The sequence below is a fragment of the Engraulis encrasicolus genome, chromosome 24 (assembly GCF_034702125.1).
Source record: "Engraulis encrasicolus isolate BLACKSEA-1 chromosome 24, IST_EnEncr_1.0, whole genome shotgun sequence".
NCBI lineage: Eukaryota > Metazoa > Chordata > Actinopteri > Clupeiformes > Engraulidae > Engraulis > Engraulis encrasicolus.
In genome coordinates this window covers 23,185,457-23,211,956 of record NC_085880.1, presented here as the reverse complement: position 1 = coordinate 23,211,956, position 26,500 = coordinate 23,185,457, and the positions used below count along the sequence as shown (strand labels likewise).

Genomic DNA, 26,500 nt, shown 5'->3' with positions numbered 1-26,500 from the left:
ATGTATTAATAATACATAATAGTACACATAATTAATAATCCATTACTTATAGCAACATATATCACCATCCCATCAAAAACACATTAAGCGCATCTTCCAGGCACGTGCGCTCCAATACGGCAGGGGAGGCAGTGCCTCACCAATCCCACATGAGAATGATGAGATGCAGTAAATGTGAATAATAGTAACAATAACAACTATTGCTTTCGAGCATCTGCACCATAACTACCATTTGTCCAGTATTTCAACAGTTTCAATCATTTTCAATCATGTTCCTGGCCAAAATCGTAATATTTGCCCATTTCATGTCAAATTGCTCCGAATACGCTGAATTTGGGGCAGCTCCGAGTTTGCCTCACCCCGGATTGTGCAATCACTCGTTAACAAGCTTGAGCGCATGCGCCATTTTGATCGATCTGTGTATGCAACCTGGTAATATTGTATTAAACATTTTTATACACTTAATAGAAATATGTATGGTGTGCCCTCATTTTCCTGATATTTTTTTTACTATTTTCTACGTGTGATATAATTTCTTTGCTCTGAGCGCTTTGGCATAATGCCCATTGAAAGATACAGTGGTGCGGCGAGCAGCAGCCTCGCCTCAACCTCGTTCTGGCGTTGAGAGTCTTGCTGGCAGTTACGTCATAGCGAATCTGAAGTTAATACAGTCAGTCTGTGTCATTAGTGTTGGCTAGCTTGTTCACTTTGACTGCTACCATGGAAGTGGATTTCATAACGAAACTAAGAGCATTCTCAAAGTTGGATTTCCAACGGAAAAAAAGATGTGATAAAGAATGGAGGACCGACAGAGCTGAAGGGTTTGCTGCTGCAGGTGACAGGTGAGAAGATTAGAACGACCCGATCATTTCAAAGTGAGTGGTACAACAGAAATGTTTTGTTACCCCTGTCTCTTGTTTGCAACCGGCGAGAATATGTGGTAGACCATCAGCATGGGATTTTGTGACTTAAAAATTTACCAAGGAGCCTCACGAAGCACAAATCCTCGGCTACTCATATTCAATGCCAAATTGCTTTGAAGACGTTTGGGGCGTCTCGAACAGATGTGGCTTTGGATGAACAGCACCGGCTAAAGTAACGTTAGCATGCACAACGCCAAAGTGAAGGAGAGCCGTGCAGATCTTAAAACGTCTCATTCAGGCAACCTGCTTCAGGAGGAGTTGGCGTACGGTGGTGATGAGAGTACACACTCTTCGAATCGTGGGAATTATGTCGAGCTGATGATTGATCTGCATGTTGCAACAAGCGTTGGCATTGAGAAGGACAGGCTTCTGAGGCTAAGACAACCAAGGATTTCTAGGCTATGACAGAAAGAGCGGCGCATGGACCTGATACGAGTAAAGGTAAGACCAGTGTTTCCTATGTGTGTGAGGCCTGTGTTTGTGAGACCCGTGGGGAGAGAGAGAATCCGCCGTGATTCTGTCCGGTGTGGTAGCTTTTGTGATATGCACCGGATTCTCATGTGCCCTGTATCTGCTTGTAGACCGATTAAAGTTGAGAGTACAGGGTACCGTTGAGGTAAATCAAATATACCCGTGTAACAACAAGACTCTGATCTTATTCCAAAGTGTAGGCATAACATAAACTAGGCCTATGCAGTCGTCTTCGACTGCTAAAGGTATATCCCCGAAACGCGATGCTTCAAAGCCCCCAACATTCATACTGTATTTCATATTAAGTATAAAATTCTCCATGCTAGGGCCTATGTAATCGAACACTCCCCCTCCCTTCAATAGATGTACTTCAAATAATGTACCTCTTATGGAGTGTTGGCATACAATATTTCGTGCAACTGTTATCACACAAGGGAAAAAGTCAGTCTTGGAAAAAATTGGGCTCCCAAGGTACATCAGGTCATATACCTATTATGAAGTGTAATTTCATCAAAATCTGTTTGGACAGGCTGTCCATATATAGGTTGAACAGGGCTGGAGATAGAAGCTTAAAAAATGGGGCAAATCCATCCACCCAGTCAGAAGTTATAGACCAAACAAAAATTTGGCCATCTTGAATTCAGCCATCTTGAAAGTGTTGGCCTCCAAAATCTAATCAGTTCATGAACCTACCCTAGAGCATTAACACACTGAATCTGGGACAAATCCATGCATCCGTTCAAAAGTTATTGCATTAACACGAAAGACCTTACACAGCGGCGGCGCACGCAAAACCATTACATCCCAGACGCTCTGCATTTTGGGGATATAAATATGGGGCAAATGGTAACACTGTTTTAATGGTTCACTATTACAGTGGATCTACCACATTAGGTACAGTGTAATAACCAGTGCAACAACATTTAATGCCATGTAATACCAGTGTAACACCATGTACCAATCTTGTACTTACATCATGTATTTGTGTGTAAGTGGTATTACAGGTATTGCATATTGTTACACTGGTATTACACTGTTATTACATGGTAAAAAATACATTATGCTGGTTATTACACTGTACCTAATGTGGTAGATCCACTGAAAGGGTGAACCTTTAAAATAAAGTGTTACAGGGCAAATCAATCCACCCAGTCAGAAGTTAAGTGCCAAATGAAAATTCCGCCATTTTGAAATTATTGGCCTCCAAAATCTAATCAGTTCATGAATCTACCCTAGAACATTGAAACACCAAATCTGGGACAAATCCATCCAACTGGTCAGAAGTTATGGGCCAAACCAAAATTCAGCCATCTTGAATTCAGCCATCTTGAAAGTGTTGGCCTCCAAACTCAAATAAGTTCATGAACCTACCCTAGAGCATTAACACACCAAATCTGGGAGAAATCCATCCACCCAGTCAGAAGTTATGGGCCAAACAAAAATTCGCCCATCTTGAATTCAGCCATCTTGAAAGTGTTTACCTCCAAACTCGAATCAGTTCATGAACCTGCCCTAGAGCATTCACCCAAAAAATCTGGGACAAATGCAAACATCCGTTCAAAAGTTATCATGTTAACACGAAAGACCTTACGCGGCGGCGGACGCGGCGGCGGCGCACGCAAAACCATTACATCCCTGACGCTCCGCGTTTCGGGGATATAATGACAGTCCCAAAATATTTGATGACCATATCGAAGCTTGTGTAATCTCTGTTGACATGTTGACATTCGCTTCTTGCTACACCTTTGTCCAACATCGCTTGCCGTAGCCTCGTACAAGTAGATGTACATTTGCACGAGAATCCGGTGCGTATCACAAAAGCTATCACACCGGTTTGTTCGCCGTGGTGCTCAGCGGTTTATGTGAGACCGTGTTTTGAATTCTGTGTGTGTGTGTGTGTGTGTGTTTCATTGAGCATTCGCCGTGATGCTCCTGTTTGTCCACCTTGGTGCTGTGTGGTTTATGTGAGACCACTGTGTGTGTGTGTGTGTGTGTGTTTGTGTGTGTGTGTGTGTGTGTGTGTGTGTGTGTGTGTGTGTGTGTGTGTGTGTGTGTGTGAGTGTGAGTGTGAGTGTGAGAGAGAGATCTAATAGCATTTTCTCTATGGAAATGCAGCATGTTTAAATGACATATGAAACTTATCGGTAGGCCTATTTGGCAAATTTACTAAAATGTACTTATACTGTAGCTGTAGTATTATATATTTGAAAATCTGATATTGGAAAAGTCAGTGCCTCACCAGCCATAAACTTGACTGCACGTCACTGGCATCTTCCTATGTTTGATATATAGTACTTTCTTTGCAGTGGGATTTGCAGTCTTCATATAGTGGCACATAATCACTGAACATCACCAGACCGAATTCGAGACGATTCGTCGAATGAATTGGTGAGAGGGGACCATTCGAACAAAACGTTGGACCATTCGTAGAAGGCATGGGGCGTTTCGTGCAGTACCTGAGGATTTTTCGTCGAAGACCTAAGGACGTTACGTTCAATCCATGCAGACCTTTCGTGTAACTGGGCAGATGTTTAGTTTAGTCTGCCTATTTTATTAGCCTATTATTTTTTTATATTTTATCAAACTTGTGTGCCTACCACCACAATGCAATGAAAACAAAAATCGAACCATGTAGAAAGTGCGTGCGTCTCTATTTTTTTAAATTAATTATTAATTTTAGTTCAGGCTGCTTTTTTTATCATTAGGCCTATTTTATAGCCTATTTTATATATACTATATTGTAACGGACTGCCTCTGCCTCCTCCGGAGTGAGATAACAGCGTTACCCCCTGTGAACTACACGCGCAGCCTATAAAATGGAGTTAATTTCAAATGGCGGTTGAGACTGTCAGGAAGCAACAAGCCGAGAGAGCAAGAGAGAGGGAACCATGAAGTGTGCACCGAGAAGATCAGCATTCGCAAGCCAAACATTGATGTGAGCTGTTCCAAATTGAGAGGGTTTTGCAAAAGTGCACTACTAAACGTAAGAAAAGATATTCGTTGTGTTGATATGAATTATTTCTAGTGTGTTGGTCACTGATTTTTATTCATTTTTGGAAAGGTAGGCAGTCTTGCTGCCTGGCTGGCGCCCATCTCATAACTACAGTCGTTTGCACCACTACAATATCAACGAAATGTTTTAAAATGTACGACATCAATTTAAAGGTAGGCCTAAGGGATAATGTATTGTCCACACATGAATAAGAAAATGTTTCCCTACGGGGCGAATAACACCCCCGACGCCGAAGGCGGAGTGCTGTTATCTCTGAAGGGAAATGTATTTTCCGTAGTCACGTGTGGACAATACATTATCCCGCTTATCCCGCCCTTACCAACATTATAAAGCATACATAGTTAACCATAGTTTATAGCGTGCGCAAAGAAAGATAGTTCGTGGAACGCTCATAATTTAAACAGGTTAACAAGCAACATGGTTTGGCTACTTTCTAACTTGTTACAGCCACATTGCGCTTCAAACTGTTTGCAGGCTGCCTCGTTCACCGCACGATATCTACTAAACTCGGGTTCATAACATGATCATTTCTATCTAATCGGCACAGTATTCCAGAAAAAAGCATAGACAACCCAAACACTGATGTGCGCCCTGACCACCATCATTAGCCTATCGACCCTGATACAGGCAGAGCCTATCAAAGGGCGTTGAACACAATGGCTATGGACCTTTTCAGTAGGCTATGGTTGGGGAAGTAGGGCCTGCGTCGTGATTCACCGTTGGTGTTTGTATCAGCACACCAAAAGTTACCTCACTAACGTTAATGATGTTCTTTGCTGAGTAACCTAGCCAAATATATCCAGATAATCGTGAATTATGCAAAATAAAGTCTGCCAACATGTATTGCCATTCTAGGAGCATAAGGAGAATGCCGCACAGGCGCGGAGAAAGGGTTCCTTTGACACAGAGAATGCTCTGTGTGGCTGCGCGCATGCAGTGTTTAGTTTGCAGGTTTCAGGCAAATAATGGTGATCGATACGCCCTAGGTCCATAAGACTAACAGTAAAACAGGGACAATGACAAAAGGGATGAATTGCTTGAGGAAATCAAAAGGGACAGAGCGAAGTTATGACAACAAATTGACGTGCACCATTATGCAAGGCTACATGTAGTTATGATGGGTTAACCACTCAGTTACCGTTGCATTCATAATATGTAGCCTATGATAAAGATGACTTCAGCGCAGGATATCAGAAATAAACAAGACAGCGCAGATGGCTTTTAATTTTTAACATGGCCACATTATGCGTCAATACGCCAATGCGTATTAGGCTATTTATCATGAAACCTCAAATCGGAAGTAGCCTTATCTTGTACCCAGCACTTTTCAAACCTTACTCGGGTTTATGGTAATTGTCCGGGCCAGCACTTTTGAAATCAAACGGACGCCCTTGCCTGCATGACATGTCATTTGCATGATAAGAGCACGGACGATCATGGACATACGATGGTACACACATAGCCACACACGCACACAACACGGTTCAGTTCAACGTTTATTGACCAGCAAGCGAGCAGCGCAGTACCAGCTGATTTGCTCTGGAATCTCGAAATGAAAACTGACTTTTCTTGGGAAAAGTGTTGCAAGAACATTGAACTCATTTAGTAGGCCTATCATTGTGCCAAGCGTGTGTCGCAATATTGTACTGGGGATATGTGTTGGGGAGGGCATTAACATTAGGCCTATGACAAAAACATTATCGGGGAGGATTGAGGATAAATCTTACACGTTTCCTTATTAATGGAAAATTAATTCCATGCTAATTCCAAGTATTCAAGAACCTAAACAATATGTAATTGCTCCACAGTTCAAGGGTTAGGCTATGGATATTGACACCTTTCCTCCGCGATCGCGGATAGCCCCCACCTTTGCGCTTCTCATCTGGCTGTCACGATATGGAACGGGAAGAGACAGTTCAAGACAAGCGGCATGACTGCAATTGTCAATACAGTAGCCTAAAAAACTGTTAACTGTTCAGCGGTGTGTAGTCAAATTATCACAGCGGTGGTAGATGATTTTATGAAGACCTGGAGGACAAAAACCAACAGACACAATTGCTGAGTGTGTATGCAGTATTTGTAACGAATGATTCTCCTGCCAGGATAGCGTTGGACTACAGAATAACCCATTTACATGTTGAATGTTGAGAGGAGGCATTTTGAAAAGTCGAAGACCTATTCACGAGGATATCATAGCTACCTTTCCTTGTCAATGTCCCATGCACTACAAAATATTCCAGAACCTCATCTGCGAAAGCTTTTTTTTTAATGTGGTACACTTCAAGCTTCACAAAACCCACTGGTTAACAGCAGGTTTTACGCACACATTTCGAAGCGGTTAATCACAGATGCTGCTCTCTTCCTTGCTCTCCCTTGCACCCCAACGTACACTGGGTTTAATACACCCTGCAATACTGGCAAACGATTATTCAATTACCATTTCATTTGTTCATGCAAAGACGCGGCAGAGAGAGAACGCGCTCCTGTGCAGTGTTAACGTAGCGATTTAACGTCTCTCTCTCTCTCTCTCTCTCTCTCTCTCTCTCTCTCTCTCTCTCTCTCTCTCTCTCTCTCTCTCTCTCTACTGTAGCCATGGGCTTAACACAGGGGTTCTGTAATGTTTTCAACACTGTTAGGACCTATATTGTTTTCTGGCTCATGCGCGAACTATTTGTTGTCATTCAGAATCAGAAACATCAAAGTATCGGGAGACAGCTTTCTCTTGTTGCTGGTGCTTCGCATCTAAAAAGTTACCGGAAAGTCAGAAAACTCGCTGCATGACAATGTGCTCAATGGTCAATAGCCTACTTCTAGATGCACTATAGTCTAATCAGACGCGCGATGCTCTGATTCAAAGCGAGCACAAGGGTCAATAGCCTACTTCTAGACACATTAAACCGCACTGCTTTGATTCAAAGCGAGCAGGAGGCATTTTGACGATTTTTTTTTTTTAAATGTAGGCCTACAACAGCTTTTAAGGTAAGGGATAATGTATTGTCCACACGCAGTGGTAGAACGCAGGTATACGGAGTATACCCACTTCTAAATTTTAGGGGATTCAGTATACCAACTTAAAATTGATTGATCCATTATTTAGAATGGCATAAATATATACAGTATACCCACTTCAAAAATGCGAGAATATACAGTATACCCACTTCAAAAAAGTAGACTACACCTAGACTACAAATATTTTCCTACGGGGCGAATAACACCCCCAATGCCGAAGGAGGAGGGCTGTTATTCCGCTTCGAAGGAAATATATTTTCCGTAGTCACGTGTGGACAATACATTATCCCGCTTATGCCGCCTTTACCAACATTAGAAAGCATACATAGTAAACCAGTGGTTTATAGTAACATGTTTATTGCCATTTTATAGCGTGCGCAAAGAAAGATAGTTCGTGGAACGCTCATAATTTAAAAAGAAAGAAAGGAGTAGCACACTGGAGCTGAATGCAGAATCGAAAACTGTATTAAACAAAGCCGAAAAAAGTAAATGAAACCGACAGACAGGGGACAAGCGTTTCGGTCAGCCCATCATCTTCCTTTTCTTCCTTTTCATGCTGCTCTTGGAATTACGCACCGAGCACGCTCAAGATATTACATTGGCGCGGACGCCACCCCACCATTACGCGCATAATTTTAAAAGGTTAACAAGCAACAGAGTTTGGCTACTTTCTAACTTGTTACAGCCACATTGCGCTTCAAACTGTTTGCAGGCTGCCTCGTTCACTGCGCGATATCTACTAAACTCGGGTTCATAACAGGATCATTTAGAAATGAACTATCTGATCTGCGACAGTATTCCAGGCTACTTCACCCTTAAGGAAACTATCAAGGAACTCCTCACTTGTTACTCACATACTAGTGTTAATAAAATATGTCACGACAGCGGCCGGCGGACAGTGACAGTTTGCTGTCTTGAAATAACAACATTCGGACAATAGTGTAGACTTGTGCGCTACACGCTGGGGTGGGGCAGGGCTGCTGTAGGTATCCATTGCGCGCGGCCGGTAGCTTTGGGAACTGTGTGTAAGTTGCATTTGGGTAGGCTATTGCGCGTGTTATAGTTGATTAAGTAATTGACGAGCCAACGTCCGGCAGCAGTGGCTGAGTGTGTAACTTAACTTAACTTAACTTTTGTAGGCTACTATCGTCCGAGTGTCTCCAGATTGTGATTATTTATTCATTTATTCAAAGAAGATAGCAGTTTACAGACGCTGCTGGTTGCATGGATATTGTGGTGGTTTTCCCTCCTAATTGTATTTTATGAAATTGTAAAAATAAAACTACCATAACCTTTACTCCCGTTGTCTGTCGTTCCTGAATCGTGGTCTAAATTTCACCTCTTACAATAGTGTCCAGTCCAGTGAATGATCCTGCATCCATGGCTAATTGGATAAAGCATACTAAGTGGATTTATCACATGTGAAACGAGAAGGCAGAAAGTGCAATTAGTTAATAAATGAAACAGTGTACACGTCAGTGCTGGTAAAAAAAGAGTTTTAATGACTTGCACAAAGTTGATGCTCGTTTGGTGAACTTCAAAACCTGCGCTGTATTCAATAAAAGCTGGGCATAACGCACATAAAGGACTGAAAATGAAAATACCCCTATATGTGGTACATATTCTATGTTGTAGCCTACTTCAGTTGTTGGTACCCAGACTTGCATTTTGTCGAGTAATGTCCATTTGAACCTCACGTGAAAGTAACGGGGATTGTGCTGCATTTGGTGGATGGAGCTGATATTACGCACATAATTCTACTGAATAAACATCCAACTGCGACCCAAACGGTAACTTGTCGTGGTAGTCTATGTCGAATATGCCTTAATTTGGCTGTTTGCTATTCGCCTCTGGCATCATCCGAGCATGTGTAGTGCGAGACGCCATTATGACCGTTGCGCGTAAATATTTGCAAGACGATGGGGCCGTCAAACACAGTAGGCTATGGATACTTATTTAACGACTTTAATGAAGATGTCATGTAGACTGTTTGACGGCCCCTTCCATAGGACAGCATCCATCCATCTATCCATCCCTTCCTCATCTTTACGCGCAACGGTAATAATAGCCATTACTTTTCTTGTAGACGTTGCGCATAATATTTTATTCATTATCGACTTATTTCAAGCAGCATTCCACTGTCCACTCTGCGTGGCCCTGTTGAAAACATGCATGGTTGCCACCACTTAAAAAGGTGCTTGGAGAGGAGGCAAAACTGGTACAATTTAGGCTGCATTAAAGCATACACGTTAGCTTTCACGTTGTGCGATGGATGGAGACAAGTTTGGAATCGCTCCCTCTCTCTCCCTCTCTCGCTCACACACACACGCGCGACATAATTCTCTGCACTCTTTGCAAGACTCTACTGTCACTTGACTCGTCTTATTGGATACCAGCCAAAATTGTAAGCTAGATAGCCAATAGTTTCGATTGTGCTGCTTGGACTGGAGGTATTTAAACTGCTAAAATGTAGGCTGCATTAAAGCATCCGCACGTTTGTGCGATGGGTGGAGACAACTTGGGAATCGCTGTAAGTTAGAGATTTTTTTAAAACATAGGCTGGCAAGATGTAAATGACCTGCACTGCTTGAAAAAGACGATCGACTATGTGCCCCAGGCATCTTAAATACTAAAAACTAATAGGCGGATGGCGGGTGGATTCGGTTTTGGAAATTGGAGAAAAAACATTAGGGCGGGTGGATAGCAGGTGGATTAGAAATTCTAAGAAGCGGTTGCGGATGAAATAATACATCCACCGCGCACCTCTAGGCCTACTCCACACGTAGGTATATTCCAGACCTACAGAAGACGGTAGCTAGAAGCGTTCATCTAAAAAGTTACCGGAAAGTCAGAAAACTCGCTGCATGACAACCAAATGTGCTCAGTAGACGCACGCTGCCCTGATTCAAAGCGATTCCCGCCTCTCTGCCCGCAGCTGGGGCTAGGGCCTACTCAAATACTGTTCCAGAAATGTAAGGAGTAGAAAGTAACATAGGCCTACAGATATTTGTCAAAAATGTAACGGAGTAAAGTAACGGCGTAAAAGTGAAAAAAAGCTTCTCAAATATTGTTCCAGAAATGTAAGGAGTAGAAAGTAACCTAGATAATTGTCAAAAAATGTAACGGCATAAACGTAAAAAACCGACAACATACCAGTTAAAATGAGTAGGCCTAAGTACATTTTATTTATGAAGCACATCTGAAAACAGCAAAAAAAAAAACATTTGATTTACATACTAGATTACTAGATAGGCCTACTAGATACATAGAGAGAGAGAGAGAGAACGCACTCCTATGCAGTGTTAATATAGCGATTTCACTTCTCTCTCGCTCTTAGTGTTTTTGTTTTTGTTTTACTGTAGCCATGGACTTAACACGGGTGCAGGGGTTCTATAATGTTTTCCGACACTGTTATTTTTTCTGCCTCATGCGCGAACTATTTATCGTCATTCAGTTTGTGCCGTTATTAGGCCTAGGCCTATATGAATCGCGGGTAAATCAGTTATATATTAGTTATATATTTAGACTTCGAACAAAAGAAATAGGCCTAGGACACACGGGAATAATAGGATATAAAATAGGCAGCCTGACTGGATCGATGGACGATTTCCAACAATAAAAGACAGGATATGAAACAAAATAGGCAGCTTATTCAATTAATAAAACTATAGCCCAAGAACATTGCCTCGCCGGGCAGGGAGAGAGAGAGAGAGAGAGAGAGAGAGAGAGAGAGAGAGAGAGAGAGCGGTCCAGTGTTAATGTAACGATTTAACTTCTCTCTCTCTCTCTTTACTGTAGCCATGGACTTAACACAGGTGCATGGGTTCTGTAATGTTTTCAACACTGTTATATGCATAGTGCTCTGGCTCATGCGCGAACTTTGTTGTGTGTAAGGCAGACAGCATTCTCTTGTTGCTGGTGCTTCGCATCTAAAAAGTTACCGCCCAAGAACATTGCCTCGCCGGGCAGAGAGAGAGAGAGAGAGAGAGAGAGAGAGAGAGAGAGCGCTCCTATGCAGTGTTAACGATTTAACTTCTCTCTCTCTCTCTTTACTGTAGCCATGGACTTAATCGTAAAAACAACAACAACATAGCCTACCAGTAAAAACGAGTAGCCTAAGTACATTTTATTTATAGATGTACATGTTTAAATCAACAAAAAACAAATAGGCTATTTAAAATAGGCTAGACAAAACCGTTCAAATGAACATATTTAAATAGACAAAACCGTTAAAATGAGCATGAAAAAAGCTGATTCTAAGAAAACCCGTTAAAATGAGCATTAAAAAATCTGATTTACATTTCTAATATAGGCAGACTGAAGGGACCTTTAGTTGAAACCTAAGGATCTTTAGTTCAATTTTAAGGACCTTTCGTTGGCTTTTGCGGTAGACGGACCATCCTCGACTAAAGATCCCCAGCCTTATACTAATGGTCCAACGTTTTGTTCGAATGGTCCCCTCTCACCAATTCATTCGACGAAAAGACCTGATACGACCAGACCTACTTCTCTCAAAAATGCAGCAGTTAGACATGAATCCGTATTTCATCTATCCCATAGGCAGCCGCTGGTTAGAATCAACAACACACTCTCCCCTGTGGTCTCAACGAGCAGTGGAGTACCGCAAGGATGTGTGAGCTCTCCTCTGCTCTTCACGATCTACATACCAACGACTGTACCATCAATACCCCTGACCAGTATCCCATCAAATTCTCTGATGATGCTGTACTGGTGGTGCTGATGACAAAGGGGATGAATCCAGACCTCTACTACGAGAGTGTTAGGAGAGTGGTCCAGGATTCCAGCTACACCAGGAATATGAGCTCCTTCCTTCTGGAAGACGTTGCCTTGCTGTCGAAAAATTAAATATAAACACTCTTTCCTCCCTAATTCTATAGCATTGTTTAACAAAAGGGGAGAACAGTAGAACATTTTTAGTAAATTCATTTTAGTAACTTAATTATTAACTAATAACTTTTTTAGTAGCTTTTAGTAACTTCTTTTTATAACTTAACTTAGTAACTTAATTAGTAACTTTTTATTTTTTTATTGGACTGTGCTACCCTTAAAGCTTATGGACCTAGATGACTAGACTCTATAGGCCATATTGTGTTTTGTGCGTTTAGATGTGGATTGTGGAGAAGTGTCATGCAAGACAAATGTCTGTGCAAACAGACGATAAAAGTTCATCTTATCTTATCTTATCTTATCTTATCTTATCTTATGTGACCCATGGAACTCTCATATTATTATTATTATTATTATTATTATTATTATTATTATTATAATTATTGTTATTATTATTATTACCATTATTGTTGTTGTTGTTATTATTATTACTATGTTTGCGTTACACATAATAATAACATAACAACAACAACATTGCATTAGCATAGCACAATTCATGGAAGGTGTTCAGATTACTGTGCTTGAACAGTTTGATGAAAAAAGGCAAAATGTATGATAAAGGTATGCCAGGTAGCAAGGTTAAAGTAAAAAAAAAAATCATGGAATAGCAAATTCAGAAAATTACATGAATGCAGAAAAAACAGAATACCAATACCAATGTCAAATCATGTATAAAACGAATGGCATATTGAACTAGCCAATAAAGAAGGTCATTGGTGCAGTGAGAGGCGGGTCTTACCGAGTTGCATTGAAGCTCATTGGATGGTGGTGTGAGCGGACGCCATGACTGGCCGAGACTGAAGCTTATGAATGTCCTCACGCGGCCCTCTTCCACCCGGTTAGCCAATAGCACGCCACTGATGCCATTTACCTGACACACACATAGACGCACACACACACACACACACACACACACACACACGCACACGCACACACACATACACAATGTTTTCCAATAACTTACCACTAACCCCATAAAGTAAAACAACCAGCAAGTGATTGTAATGCCTGTGTGTGTGTGTGTGTGTGTGTGTGTGTGTGTGTGTGTGTGTGTGTGTGTACCTTGTATACGTCCATGTTGAGTGCCCCGGCTAGTGAGCGCGTGGTGCGTACGTGTGTGAGGGCGGCACTGTAGTACTCCCCCTGCTGGTCGGAGATGTAAAGGCTGTAGGTATCCCTCTCGTCCCACTGCTGCACTCCCGCCAACACATGCAGCTCTGTGCTGATCAGATGCATGTCCTGCACACACACACACACACAAGTGTACATACACACACACACACTCACACGCACGTACGCACGCACACACACACACACACACACACACACACACAGGCTGTAAGACTCATTCTTATCCTACACACACACACACACACACTGTACCGGTAAGTCTCACTCATAGGACGGCAATATGCTTTCTGCAGGATATGCGTGCGCGGGCACGTGCCGTGTGTATTTCATGTCAATTTTTTTGTATGGGAGAACACCAGGCACAAGGTACGCAGACATGTAAGTACGGTGCAATATTGACAAATCCATGGTGATCTGGGGGTGATCTTCCAAACTTCTACGTCGAGGTCACGGTGGAGTCGAACAATGGTGGAAAACGTTAATGAGAGGCCCCGTTGGCTATCTGCCTGCCCCCTAGATGATACCTCCAGCATCGGGCAAATTGCTCTGCTTGTCCTGAAGCAAGTATGTGCACTCGGTCGCACCCAGTTGCATACGTAATTTAAGGCACACAAGCATATCCCCAGCCTTATCCCACACACCTGCCAACAACACACACACACACACACACACACACACACACACACACACACACACACACACACACACACACACACACACACACACGCGCGCGCGCGCGCGCGCGCACACACACACACACACACACACGCACGCACGCACACACACACACACACACACACACACACCGATGGAACATCCTTATCCTAAATAACTTAAAATACCACATGCAACATCTTTATTCCTGGTATAGCTTCCTTCCCTTTAATATATGTGGTTTTCATTAGTAGACTCACTCTATTTTGACTGCAGCCATGAGTGGGTTTGCACAGATGCATTTTAAATTGCATCCAGTGGCAATTCTATGCTGATTTATTCCCCTGGCAAGGTACCCCCTGGGAGCCAAAACATAGGCCCCCCACCTACACACACATACACAGACACACGGGCGTACAAATAACCATACACAGACGCATGCACACGCACGCACGCGCGCAAGGACACACCCACACGCACGCACGCACACACACACACACACACACATAGGACCAAAATAAAGACATAAATACCCCCGATCCACCCCCCACAGGACCAAAACAAGAACGTAAACAACTCGCTTCACTGATTTCCTCCCCAGACAAGCTTCCTCACATGCTGCTAATTCGCCATTTTTTCCCAGTTGTTGTTTTTTTTGCCTTCAATCATGCCGCTCCCTGCCAAGATGACGCCACAGGGTGACTGGCCAGTCCACCCCCATGTGTGTGTGTGTGTGTGTGTGTGTGTGTGTGTGTGTGTGTGTGTGTGTGTGTGTGTGCGCGTGTCTGTGTGTGCGTTTGTTTGTGTTTGTGTCTGTGTGTGTGTGTGACGCCGCAGGAGATACTGGACAGTCCTTCCGTGCCCAGTACGGCGTCTTGTCGCCCGTGCCTACAGTAGGACCGCCCCTGGTGGCCCTGGCTGGCTTGTACAGTGCTCTTTCAGCAGAGTGCGGTTTTTGAAGCGTTTAGTGGATTCTGATCGTTTGATTTTTAATGAGAACATTCAGAATGTAGCACACGCAGAATAACTCTGCCAAGACCCCAATGTTGGATAAGATCTAATCGGCTTTGAAGTGCTTCCCAATGGCAACGAACCTTTATTTATTTAGATGTGGTGTGTTTGAGGAGATGTGTGCTTATGCAGGAATCACACACTGTAGCCTGCACTGCACACTAGCATCGGCTTACTGTAATGCAGCTCTCTGCCTGACTGTTTTGATCAACTCCATTGCAGATTCCTGGATTGCTGTGACATGTTTAGGAAGTGGTAGAAAGAAACTACATAGTGTTATGCACTCAAAGAACCATTACTTACCCATGTGTTCCGAGATTTGCCAGATTTCAAGGCGGAAACTATCAGAGTACAGAGTGGAGTCTGTACCCAGAGCAATGCAAGTTAAGGTGTCTCTACACCAACTCGACGGTTGGTTATTGTCGCACGTTGAGGGCAGTTGGGACAGAGTTGGCTCGGTATGTCTCGGTGCGTCTGGGGGAGTTGGAGGACGTTGGTGGTCATGGTTCTCCGTCGGGAGACTTTGAGCATGTTCTGTTGGGTTGAGGACCGCGTTGGTGGTCGGGCTCCATGTTGGACTCTGATTGCTTTTTGCTAACTGCAGTATGAGGTGGGAGGGGTAGCGAACTCATGTCTACTTGAGTTTCATTATGACATACACTGTTTGTTTAGACAGCTTCTAACACAATGCACGGCGTGCCTTTTTCCTCTTTAGTGAACTTGGTCACTGTGATAGAAATTAAGTCTAAGCTACAGTGAAGTATGCCCTACTGAAACAGCAAAAGTCATAGCGTTTTGTGGGCAAGAGATAGAGATAGAATGTCTTGATAGATAAATTATGAAAGGGAGGGGGGCTTTGCCTCTGGGAATCGCAGGCTCTAGCCTATTTACAGTCATTAGTGCACCTACTATCAAGGCTACTTGTGAAAAGTAGAGAATTGACTTTGCGAAAACATGGAAACATTTGGCTACTACAACAGGACCAGCTCTCAAACGCGGAAGGTACTATAACAAAATCCCTCCGTTACTGCCCGGGGGAGTGTCCACAGCGGGTGAAGTCGACGCGGTGTGTTCGGAGAGCCAACTGTGTTCGATAAAGACCGAGAGGAGCAGACAGATAACTGACTACTCGTAGTTGGAGAGGCTGGTCGGATCGGATAGGTGTGCAAGCATCATAAGAGTTAGGCTAATCCCATTGACTCTGTGTTCCATTTTTACACAACAATGGCGACTCATGGAGCCTTTGACACATAGATTACCATTGACATAGTTCCATTATAGTTCCAGGAAGTAGAACAGAAGGGTAAAGGTAAATGTAACATAAATGTAATTTATTACATGATATACAGGGGTTGGACAATGAAACTGGAACACCTGTCATTTTAGTCTGGGAAGTTTCATGACTACGTGGACCAGACTGTTGGCCAATCTTCATTAATTACACCAGTAAGGTGAAGTGTGAAGGCTCAATTAGCAGAGTACAGTTTTGATCAAAATTTTGCAATGCACACAACATTATGTGTAACATATAAGAGTTCAAAAAGAAGAAATTCTTTGTGCGCGTGTAACTGGTGCATCTGTGACCGAGACAACAAGTCTTTGTGATGTATTAAGAGCCAAGGTATCCGAGGTAATGTCTGCAAACCACCAAGAAAGATGACCCACATCCTATAATTGATATTGTCCAAAACTTGCATGGAGCAATCATGGTGCAGCTAAGAAAACATGACACTACAATAAATCAGTGGCCCCTACTGTACCATACGGTAGGAAGAGGCACATTGAGGGACATACCTTTGGGAGACAGTACCCTACAGACACATACCTTTGGGAGGCAGTACTTGGGGAGTTGAATGGTCTGGAAAGGCTGTCTTCGATATGACACAAAGTATTTTGTAGGTCCAACTGTGGTCACCTACAAAAGATAAAGAAAGTGTAGTAGTTTAGATAGGAGTTTAGGCTCATTAGTCCAGTGAAACTAGACTTATGCACTGAAGACTGCAGTCTTGAGCATTTGAGGTTATATTATATTATATTATATTATATTATATTATATTATATTATATTATATTATATTATTAGATTACCTGTACAAACACGTAGTCATCTTGCACCACCAGTGATCCGGCGTCCACTCGGCCAGAGAAGGGGAACACCCTGCTGTCATCACAGCTGCCTGCGAGACACGTCATATACCTCAACACTACACGCACACACACACACACACACACACACACACACACACACACACACACACACACACACACACACACACACACACACACACACAAACACACACACACAGCTTTCATCACATGGTCCCGCTAGACACGTCGTATGTCAAAACTACAGCACACACACAGACACACGCAGGCACACACTCACTCACACACACTCAGAATTACACATGGGGATGCACATGTGCACACACAAACACACACACACACACACACAGAGACCCGTATATACATACATCCACTAGTATCTTGAGCCTCCAGATGCAGGAGGGAAGGATCTTCATCCAGTCCGCTTACAGACCTGAAACACATACAAATTTCATTACAATAATAATATTTATTTATACTAATAATATTGGTTTACATGTGGCAGACACTTTAATCCAAAGATTTTTCCAAACGATTATATTAATTGAAGTTATTTGTGTAAGCCCACCTTTGGGATGTGTAAAAACCCAGCCTTGGCATGTGTAAATCCTCGTTGATGTGACTCTGACCACCAATTAGGTCGTGTCACACGATTGTTTGGGGAGGATTTAGTGTGCGTCAGTGCTCCCAGATGACACTGAGGTAATTTGTTACAGTACGTGCAGAACTCTGTGTTAAAAGTCCTGCAAAATTCTAGAAGAACTGGTGAAAAAAATCTGTTCCCCTCAAAGCAGGAGTGGCACCAAAGGGTTGCTTGTGAGTTCAATAGCAACCACCCAAACATGATCAGCAACCACTATGAAATTCCAAGAAAGTATCTAAAACTCCCCAAAACTGTCTATGTAAATATTCTTACATTCATACACCATTGCCATATACAGTATATATCATATATGGTTGCCTAATTCTGTCATAACGGCATAACTTAGCAAAGTTGTGCCGTGGGTAAGAGAATACAACTTTTGAGTCACTGTTGTAATTATTTGTCTATGCTGTTTTGACTAGCAACTGTAAAGCAACCAAGATTTTTAAAAATCCTGTCTGTGCTCAGAACAGTGTTGAATTACAGTAACACTGCACATTTCATGGTATACCTGGCACGGCATGGCAATAAAGTCTATTCTAATCTATTTCATTCTATTTCCTACATACAGGTGCAGTGCGGTGAGGAAGCGGGACTATACCAGTAGAAGCGCCCTGGAGACACGAACTCATGGACAAACTTCCAGCTTCTTCCAAAATCCTTTGAGAAGAACAACTGCAAGGCAATACATACAGCACGCAGATTTATTAAAGGGGTATGCCACTATTTTGGGGCTTAATACAGTTAAAATCGTTGGCTGGGGTTTATAAAGGTGGTAAAGCGTCTTATTTTTCACGTTAAGCGTTGTCTTGCTTTAAGACAAGTTAAAAGAGGGAATATGTCGCTAAGCTAGTGAAAGTCAATGGATCCGTGTAGCATTGTAGCAAGCATTGGAATGCGAAGCTGTTTGAAAAATTAGTTATGATGACACAGCCTAAAGCAGTGTTTCTCAACTGGTGGGTCGCGACCCAAAAGTGGGTCGCGGAGGGGTCATGGGTGGGTCGCGGAGCCGTGGTGTAAAAAAAATCGTAATTCATTCATTCGCTAAAACAAAACAAAAAAAATCCAACTTTTCCTGCAAAAATACGTTTCTTTTTATAGGCGATTGAACTTGTGTCATCTGTCGTCATAGATAAAATCAGACTGTTTATGCGAGATAGTAGTGTGCAACCAATCATTCGAGTGTCGCCAAAAAAATTGGGTCGCGACCGAATGAGAGTGGAAAATGGTGGGTCTCAAGACTGTTCCAGTTGAGAACCACTGGCCTACAGTATCTCTCTTATATAGAATTATTCAACTTTTTGGTCTTGTGTTTGTATGTCATCGTCAGTATTTTTGCACAAGTTGCACGCATGTATGATACCGCTGCAACACATGAATTTCCCCACTGGGATGATAAAGGCCATACATACTTACTTGGCCTACAGCAGGGCCTCTTTCTTTCTTGTTTGAGCTTTTGTTTGTTTTCTAATCATCATTTAATTTCTCAGAATTTAATTGTTCAATTAATTTCATTGTGTAAGTCAAATTGGTAGTTTTTGTACACAATGGTTTTTGTTGTATTTGTTGTGTATTTTGTGTTGTTGAAAATACAAAATATTGTATTTCGATATTAGATACTGTTACAGTTATGTATTTTGTATCTTATTTGTAACATTTTTTGCTGAGTATTTTGTATTTGTATTGAAAATACATGTAACTGTATCTTTGCCCATCCCTGTGTGCATCCCACCACCTTGGGTTACAGTTGCTAGTTCAGACAGATGTTCTACAGTGTTGGGAGTAACTAGTTACAAAAGTAACTAATTACTGTAATGCATTACCTTTTTGAGTAACGCAGTAATGTAACTGATTACAGGGGAAAAAATCGGTAATATGTCCTCATTACAATGCAAGTAACTTGCACATTACAACACATTTTTTTCACCTAAATTTTGTGTGGGTATTTTGTTTTCTTTATACAATGTTCGCGGATCACCGTGAGATCAGCTATTGCCTATGATAGCCTACGTCGACGCCGAGATTTTAAAGTTTCTCGAGAACATTGCTTCTCTTTCACGCTTCGTCTCACGAAATGGCAGGCTGACAAAGGATGACCGATCCAGAAGATCCAGCTTGCTCGTTTTCAAGATGGGTATATGCCCACTACTTTCACTCCATTGAAAATAAGGACGGCAACAACATTTAAGTTAAATGCACACTGTACTTGAAACCCAAACCGCTTTCCACGTCGAAAAACAGTAGCCTACAAACAATTTGACGATTTGAAGAGGTGCCATAGCACCACCAAATTAGTCAGGAAAGGAGGGGATGCATCCCATTCGCACGAGACAGGGACACGGCAGGGTAGGCTATCCGACGGGGGGGATGAGTATGTTGCACCCCCCTCACTTTTGTTCAACTAAACATCACTAAAATTGAAATAAATCAATTTGAAATAAAATATTATAGGCCTCTTGGCTCATTAATGCTTATTATATTTCATTGTAGCTTCAGCTGTACTTATCAAGCCTCAACTCCAATATCGTCCTTGGCATTGTTCAACAACGTTTATGACAAAATCTGGCGCATGTGGGGGGTTGGGGGGTCGGACATAAAAAAAAAAGAAATTGGAAATAAAATAAAAAATCCGACCGGACGATGACCAAACCTGACAACCAACCGGAACCAAACTTTTATTTTTCTTAGGCCTTATTGTATGTGGGTAAGACGCAATTCCTGAAAATGTTAGTTTTCAGTCTGCAGGCTTCCAAAACGACTTGTGGATGGCAGGTGAAAGTCATGCCACCTCATAGATTTGCACTGTAGATTGCCAAATCCTTATTTTGGCTAAAGTAGCTAAAAGTAATGCAAAAGTAGTGTAATGCCTTACTTTAAAAAAAAAGTAATGTTGTAATGTAAGGCATTACTTTTAAATGACAGTAACATGTAATAAGTAGTGCATTACAGTTTTTAGATGCGTCCCAGCATCTCTATAAGAGGGTCTGTCCGTCCGCTGTCCGTCCGCTGTCCGTCCGTCCGTCCGTCCGTCCGTCTGAAACGCATTCCTTGTCTGAAACGCTGTCTTGTCTGAAACGCTGTCTGAAACGCGTTCCTTCCTGTGTCCACAAGGCGGAGGCAGAGAGGCATTTTGGCCTGGAGCGAATGTGTGTCAAAACGTATACGATATGTTACCAAACCGGCAAGGCTAAGCTGATTGCATTGTGAGACAACTGAGGGGTGCATTCAATTTTCGGCATTGTTTTGCGTTTGGACAGTGGTAGGCAACTTCGTTCCTTCTCCACAGCACACCAACACCACTGTGAGTGTCACTTAATGTTCACGGTCTTGTGATAGGCCTACACTTCGGCTGATAGTGTCGCGTTGTGCAGCTATTTTGGTTCATCAGAATGGAAATTAACGATTTACAAGTCGGCAGGCAGTATTTCACACAGATGTTTGTGCTCGGATAGAGGGGCGTTAGCATTGCATAACGCTCCACGACATGGAGCCGTAATAAGTTGACAGGCGACCAGCAGCGCTACAGCACTTCCTCTAAACGCGAGTTTGCAAACATTCTGCCACTAGCCTACGTTTCAGTGAGTAGTCAGTGTTCTCGAACTAGTAGACAGATGGGCCATTTGCATTTCACATACGTTGTGTTACTGATGTTCTCGGGCATATTGCAAGGGAGAACGCTCCACGACATGGAGCCGTAATAAGTTCACAGGCGACCAGCAGCGCTACAGCTCTTCCTCTAAACGTGAGTTTGCAAACATTCTGCCACTACGTTTCAGTGAGTAGTCTGTGTTCTCGAACTAGTAGACAGATGGGCCATTTGTATTTCACATACGCTGTGTTACTGATGTTCTCGGGCATATTGCAAGGGAGAGTCGTTTTCTGCTGGCGGCGCGTGGACCCCACAGGTGCTTTCCCTTGCGCTCAGAGAGAGCACGGGACAGAACGCGTCTTTTGCTTCGTTTGCAGTCGTATGCATTTGGTAAACTCTGCCACTGAAGCTCACTGCTTTGTGCCTTGACGGTAAAAAGCTGCCATTGAAAATTAAGCGCACAATGCATCCAAAGTGTGAACCCATAGCGCATGATTCACCCAAACGGTTTTATTTATTTATTAGGCTATTTGGCGATGTTTAGTTTCTTTCCCACATGCACATGACGCTGAAATGGCGTGATAGCCTACTAAAGGTTGATAAATAACCTAGTACTAATAATATCTGGTAATTTGTAATGTAGCCACTTGATCTATGTGAAATTTGAAATTAGATGCTTCTTTTCCAAATCCAAGCATGATGACCTTATTATAGTCTAAACTGCAAAATACAAAGCTTTGTCTCGTCATTTCACTGCCTGCCACATTATTTGGAGTTTCCATGGGCAATAGGCTATGACCAATAAACAAAAAGCACATCCTCAGAGGGGGGTGGGCGTTGACAGGTTAGGAGGAGGCCAGCGGGGCGTTTTGGGGGGAAAAAAGGTTGGAACTGGCATAGAGGGACGCATCTGTTGTCCGCCTGTCGGCCTTGTTGAGTAACTTTCCCAACAGTGATGTTCTATCCTCTGATCCTCTGATATCATCGTGGTTTATGCAGTGACTAAGTAAATTGCAGCAGTAGTTCACTCGGGGGAACTTGCATCTGTGTTGATGAAAACACGAGATGACAGTTAGAATTCAATGGAATTCTGTCAGTCAAAAACTGTCTGACCTCTGTCGCACCTCTTTTTCGTAAACTAGCGTTGCGATTGGTCAATCAACATTCTAGGGTGGGCCTTAGTGGGTTGGTTTTGTAAATTTGTGGTTTTGGAATTTTGTGATCTCCGGTCCTGTGTGTGTGTGTGTGTGTGTGTGTGTGTGTGTGTGTGTGTGTGTGTGTGTGTGTGCGTGTGTGTGTGTGTGTATACGTACCCTCTGCTCCTGTGTGTGTGTGTGTGTGTGTGTGTGTGTGTGTGTGCGTGTGCGTGCGTGTGTGTGTGTGTGTGTGTGTGTGTGCGTACCCTCTGCTCCTTTTGTGTGTATATGTGTATGTATAAGTGTCTGTGTTTGTGTATGTGTATGTGCATGTGTGTGTGCTTGTGCGAGCGTGCATGAGTGCATGTGAGTGTGTGTGTGTGTGTGTGTGCATGTGCGAGCGTGCATGCGTGCGTGCGTGTGTGCGTGCGTACCCTCTGCTCCTGGCAGTATGCCAGTATCCAGTCATCATGTGTGGGGTGGAAGAGGAGGCTCAGCAGGGAGAAGCTGATTGGTCGGCTGTGGAAGGAAGTGCCCTCATCATCACTCACCACCAGGAGGCGCTCCACATCTGGGTCCACCACCAGCAGCAACTGATGGTATAGAGATGATATATATTGCATTAAATTACATTACATTAAATTGCATTTGGCAGACGCTTTTTTTTAAACCAAAGCGACTTACAATCCAGGACATAATCATAGCTGACATCACTAGTGCAAACAAAGTGCACAGGAAATATACAGAACAACAAGAGCAGATGCTACCGGGGTAGGTTTTTTTATATAGGTAACACACGGTTAAGTAGAGTACAAACACACACACGCAGTTCAAGCATGAGTGTAGTAAATAGTCACGAAAGAGAAGAGTGTTTAATATATATATATATATATATATATATATATATATATATATATATATATATATATTTAAATATATATATATATTAAACACTCTTCTCTCTCTCTCTCTCTCTCTATATATATATATATATATATATATATATAACCAACATACGGAAACATGTTATATAACCAACAGCAGCAACTAATGTAGCATACATATACATATAATATAATGTAACCAACAGTTGCAGCTAATATCATATATAGTGTACTGTTGCGAAGGGGAGTAGAATTGCCCAATGGAACTCAGACATTCTGGGTTAGTAATGGGGCTCCGACTGCTATTGCTATTACTATACAGTAGGCTCTATGACTGCACATATGAGCATGTATGCTCTATCAGTCTTCGCTGGGCTGCGTTTCCCAAAAACCCTCAAGTAGTACTTGAGTCTAAGTAGTACTTCCGTATGAGGGGCCTCCATATACCACATCACTAAAAGTTTATGCATACAATCCTTTTATAAGCATATATGAGTGATTCTCCGATTCGACTACGCTTTTAAGTCCGTGGATTTTATTTGCCAATTCCACTAACTATTAACTGCATCCAATGATGTTTTGGACATTAGAAAACATTTATCTTTCATATAATACAGAAAATGTAGACATGGCATTATTTCCCTCAGCAAGAATGAATATTTAATACTGGTTTTGGGCGTTTTCATGCCGTCCTGTTTTCCAAATGTCAGATTCAGTCTTCATATTAGCATGTAAAGAAACTTGTTTTGCCCAAGATGATTGCAAATGTTGATTCCCAGTAATCATCACAATATGACAAAACTGTCAGAAAGACCACTGTCCTTTCCATTATACATGAAATTTGCCATTTTGTGTGTGTCCACGAAAACTGTGTTAACCGTGTCACGGTCTGAAACTCCCTCCATAAATCAGTAATGGTTTGGTCTTAGGCCATACGAATAACATCATGTGATGTCATAACCTCTTTGGCAGGATATGGGAAGACTTTTTGGTAAGTTTTGAGCTCCATCCTTCCATAATTTAATCCATTCTTTTTCATGTTCTCATAGCGGGAAAATTGCCTGTCAACTGTGTTATCAACATATTCATAAGAATCTGAATTAGAAATCACATGTAGAAAAACACAGATAAAGCATACAGATACATTCATTGATTAAGGTGTTGTGGTGGAACTTCTGAGGTCCTCAGTTAGCACAACACCATAAAAATGGCTGAAATGTCAACCGTGTTACCGTCAATGGTGTTACAATTAGCTATGAAGGAGGAGTATGTTTTTGCCAATTTATCTCCATATTGACAGACAAACAAACAAAATAATTTGTTTTCTAGGGAGATGGGTTCGTATGCTCTGTTTTTTTTTCCTAAAAAAAGTGCCGACTTGTTCCCCTGCACTGTTCACCGTAACACAGTTGAGTAACACGGTTGACTGTTTTGAAAATGTTTTTCAGCTATTGATCCCTTATGTGTTGGAAAAATCCTATGAACAGACACTAGGGATTATCTCTGGAGAAGGAAGTCTTGTGTAAGGAGGGTGACTAAATTCAAAACAGACATTACAGGGATTTATAATGAAAAATGTGTCAGTCTGTATCACAGTGAATCATAAAATCCTACTTATGAAGCTCAACAATCACATTTTCTATATCAGTTGCACAGATTAATGACAACATTATTGCTAAGGGACATAAGCACTTTCAAACGTATGTTGTTTCAACTCTGTAGTATTTTTTATATACACTCGCCTCCAAAAGAGTTGTCGCCTATACATCTGTTTGGAATAACAGCTAATAACCTGACTTTCAATTAATCACTTGAACTTATATGAAAGCTACAACCCTCCCGAATGAAAATGTATGTACAAAATAAATTTCATGCACCACAGAAAGATTGACCCTTTATTGAACACAGACAGGGCAGATTTTCACAAGACAAAAGTTTTGTCGCCTATCGAACATAATGTGAAGATGAGCAGATAAGTCACTTCAAAACACTTCAAATACGCAGATCGGGTGTCATACTTAATCACTGATTCACTCACACCTCTCCAGAAAATCAACTTTGGCCTTAGGTGTATGTTTAGGGTCATTGTAATCATGGAAAGCAACATAATGAAAATCAATGGAGTTCAATGAGAGATGGTGACATATTCGCTATTCGTAGAGCAATACATGTTTAACTTCATGATTTAATCAATGATAAAAGCCCTCAAACACCTGCGGCATGCATGCAGCTCCTCATAAGAGCTGTATCCGTACCATGTTTCACTTTATGCACCATTTCTCTTTTTTCATATTCTTCATCTCCAACACCATAAAGTTTTGATGCTATCAGTTCTAAAATGGTTGATCTTGGGATCTTGACTTCAGAGTATGAGTCCCATTAGCCTTCATTTTTGTCAGAATTAGGCCTGACATACTCTTGGCTGGCTTTATTGAGACAGGACAGTGGGAGAGACTTCTTTGGTGTTAAAGGTGAAGAATTTGGAAAAAATACATGGTGCCTAAAGTCAAACATGGGAGGGATACAGCTCTTATGTGGAGCTGCACGGATGCTGCTGGTGTGTGAGGGCTTTTATCATTGATTACATCATGAAGTTAAAAATGTATTGCTCTACGAATAGCAAATATGTCACCATCTCTCATTGAACTCCATTGATTTTCATTGTGTTGCTTTCTATGATTACAATGACCCTAAACATACACCTAAGGCCAAAGTTGATTTTCTGGAGAGGTGTGAGTGAATCAGTGATTAAGTATGACACCCGATCTGCATATTTGAAGTGTTTTGAAGTGACTTATCTGCTCATTTTCACATTATGTTCGATAGGCGACAAAACTTTTGTCTTGTCAAAATCTGCCCTGTCTGTGTTCATTAAAGGGTCAATCTTTCTTTGGTGCATGAAATTTATTTTTGTACATACATTTTCATTCGAGAGGGTTGTAGCTTTCATATGAGTGACTTCTGAAGCCAAGTGATTAATTGAAAGTCAGGTTATTAGCTGTTATTCCAAACAGATGGGTAGG

The 26,500-nt window shown here is 42.0% G+C and overlaps 1 protein-coding gene across 1 annotated transcript in view; it reads right to left on the bottom strand.

Annotated features, from left to right (window-relative positions):
- LOC134441740 (VPS10 domain-containing receptor SorCS3-like) overlaps positions 1-26,500 on the bottom strand; it is a 105,111-nt gene that overhangs the window by 62,540 nt on the left and 16,071 nt on the right. Inside the window, exons 4-10 of the mRNA XM_063192134.1 lie at positions 23,028-23,186; positions 18,470-18,543; positions 17,594-17,658; positions 17,208-17,323; positions 16,946-17,035; positions 13,387-13,563; positions 13,064-13,195 (exon numbers count right to left, since the gene is read on the bottom strand). Of these exons, the coding sequence (XP_063048204.1) occupies positions 13,064-13,195; positions 13,387-13,563; positions 16,946-17,035; positions 17,208-17,323; positions 17,594-17,658; positions 18,470-18,543; positions 23,028-23,186 (813 nt within the window). The remainder of the gene's footprint in view (positions 1-13,063; positions 13,196-13,386; positions 13,564-16,945; positions 17,036-17,207; positions 17,324-17,593; positions 17,659-18,469; positions 18,544-23,027; positions 23,187-26,500) is intronic.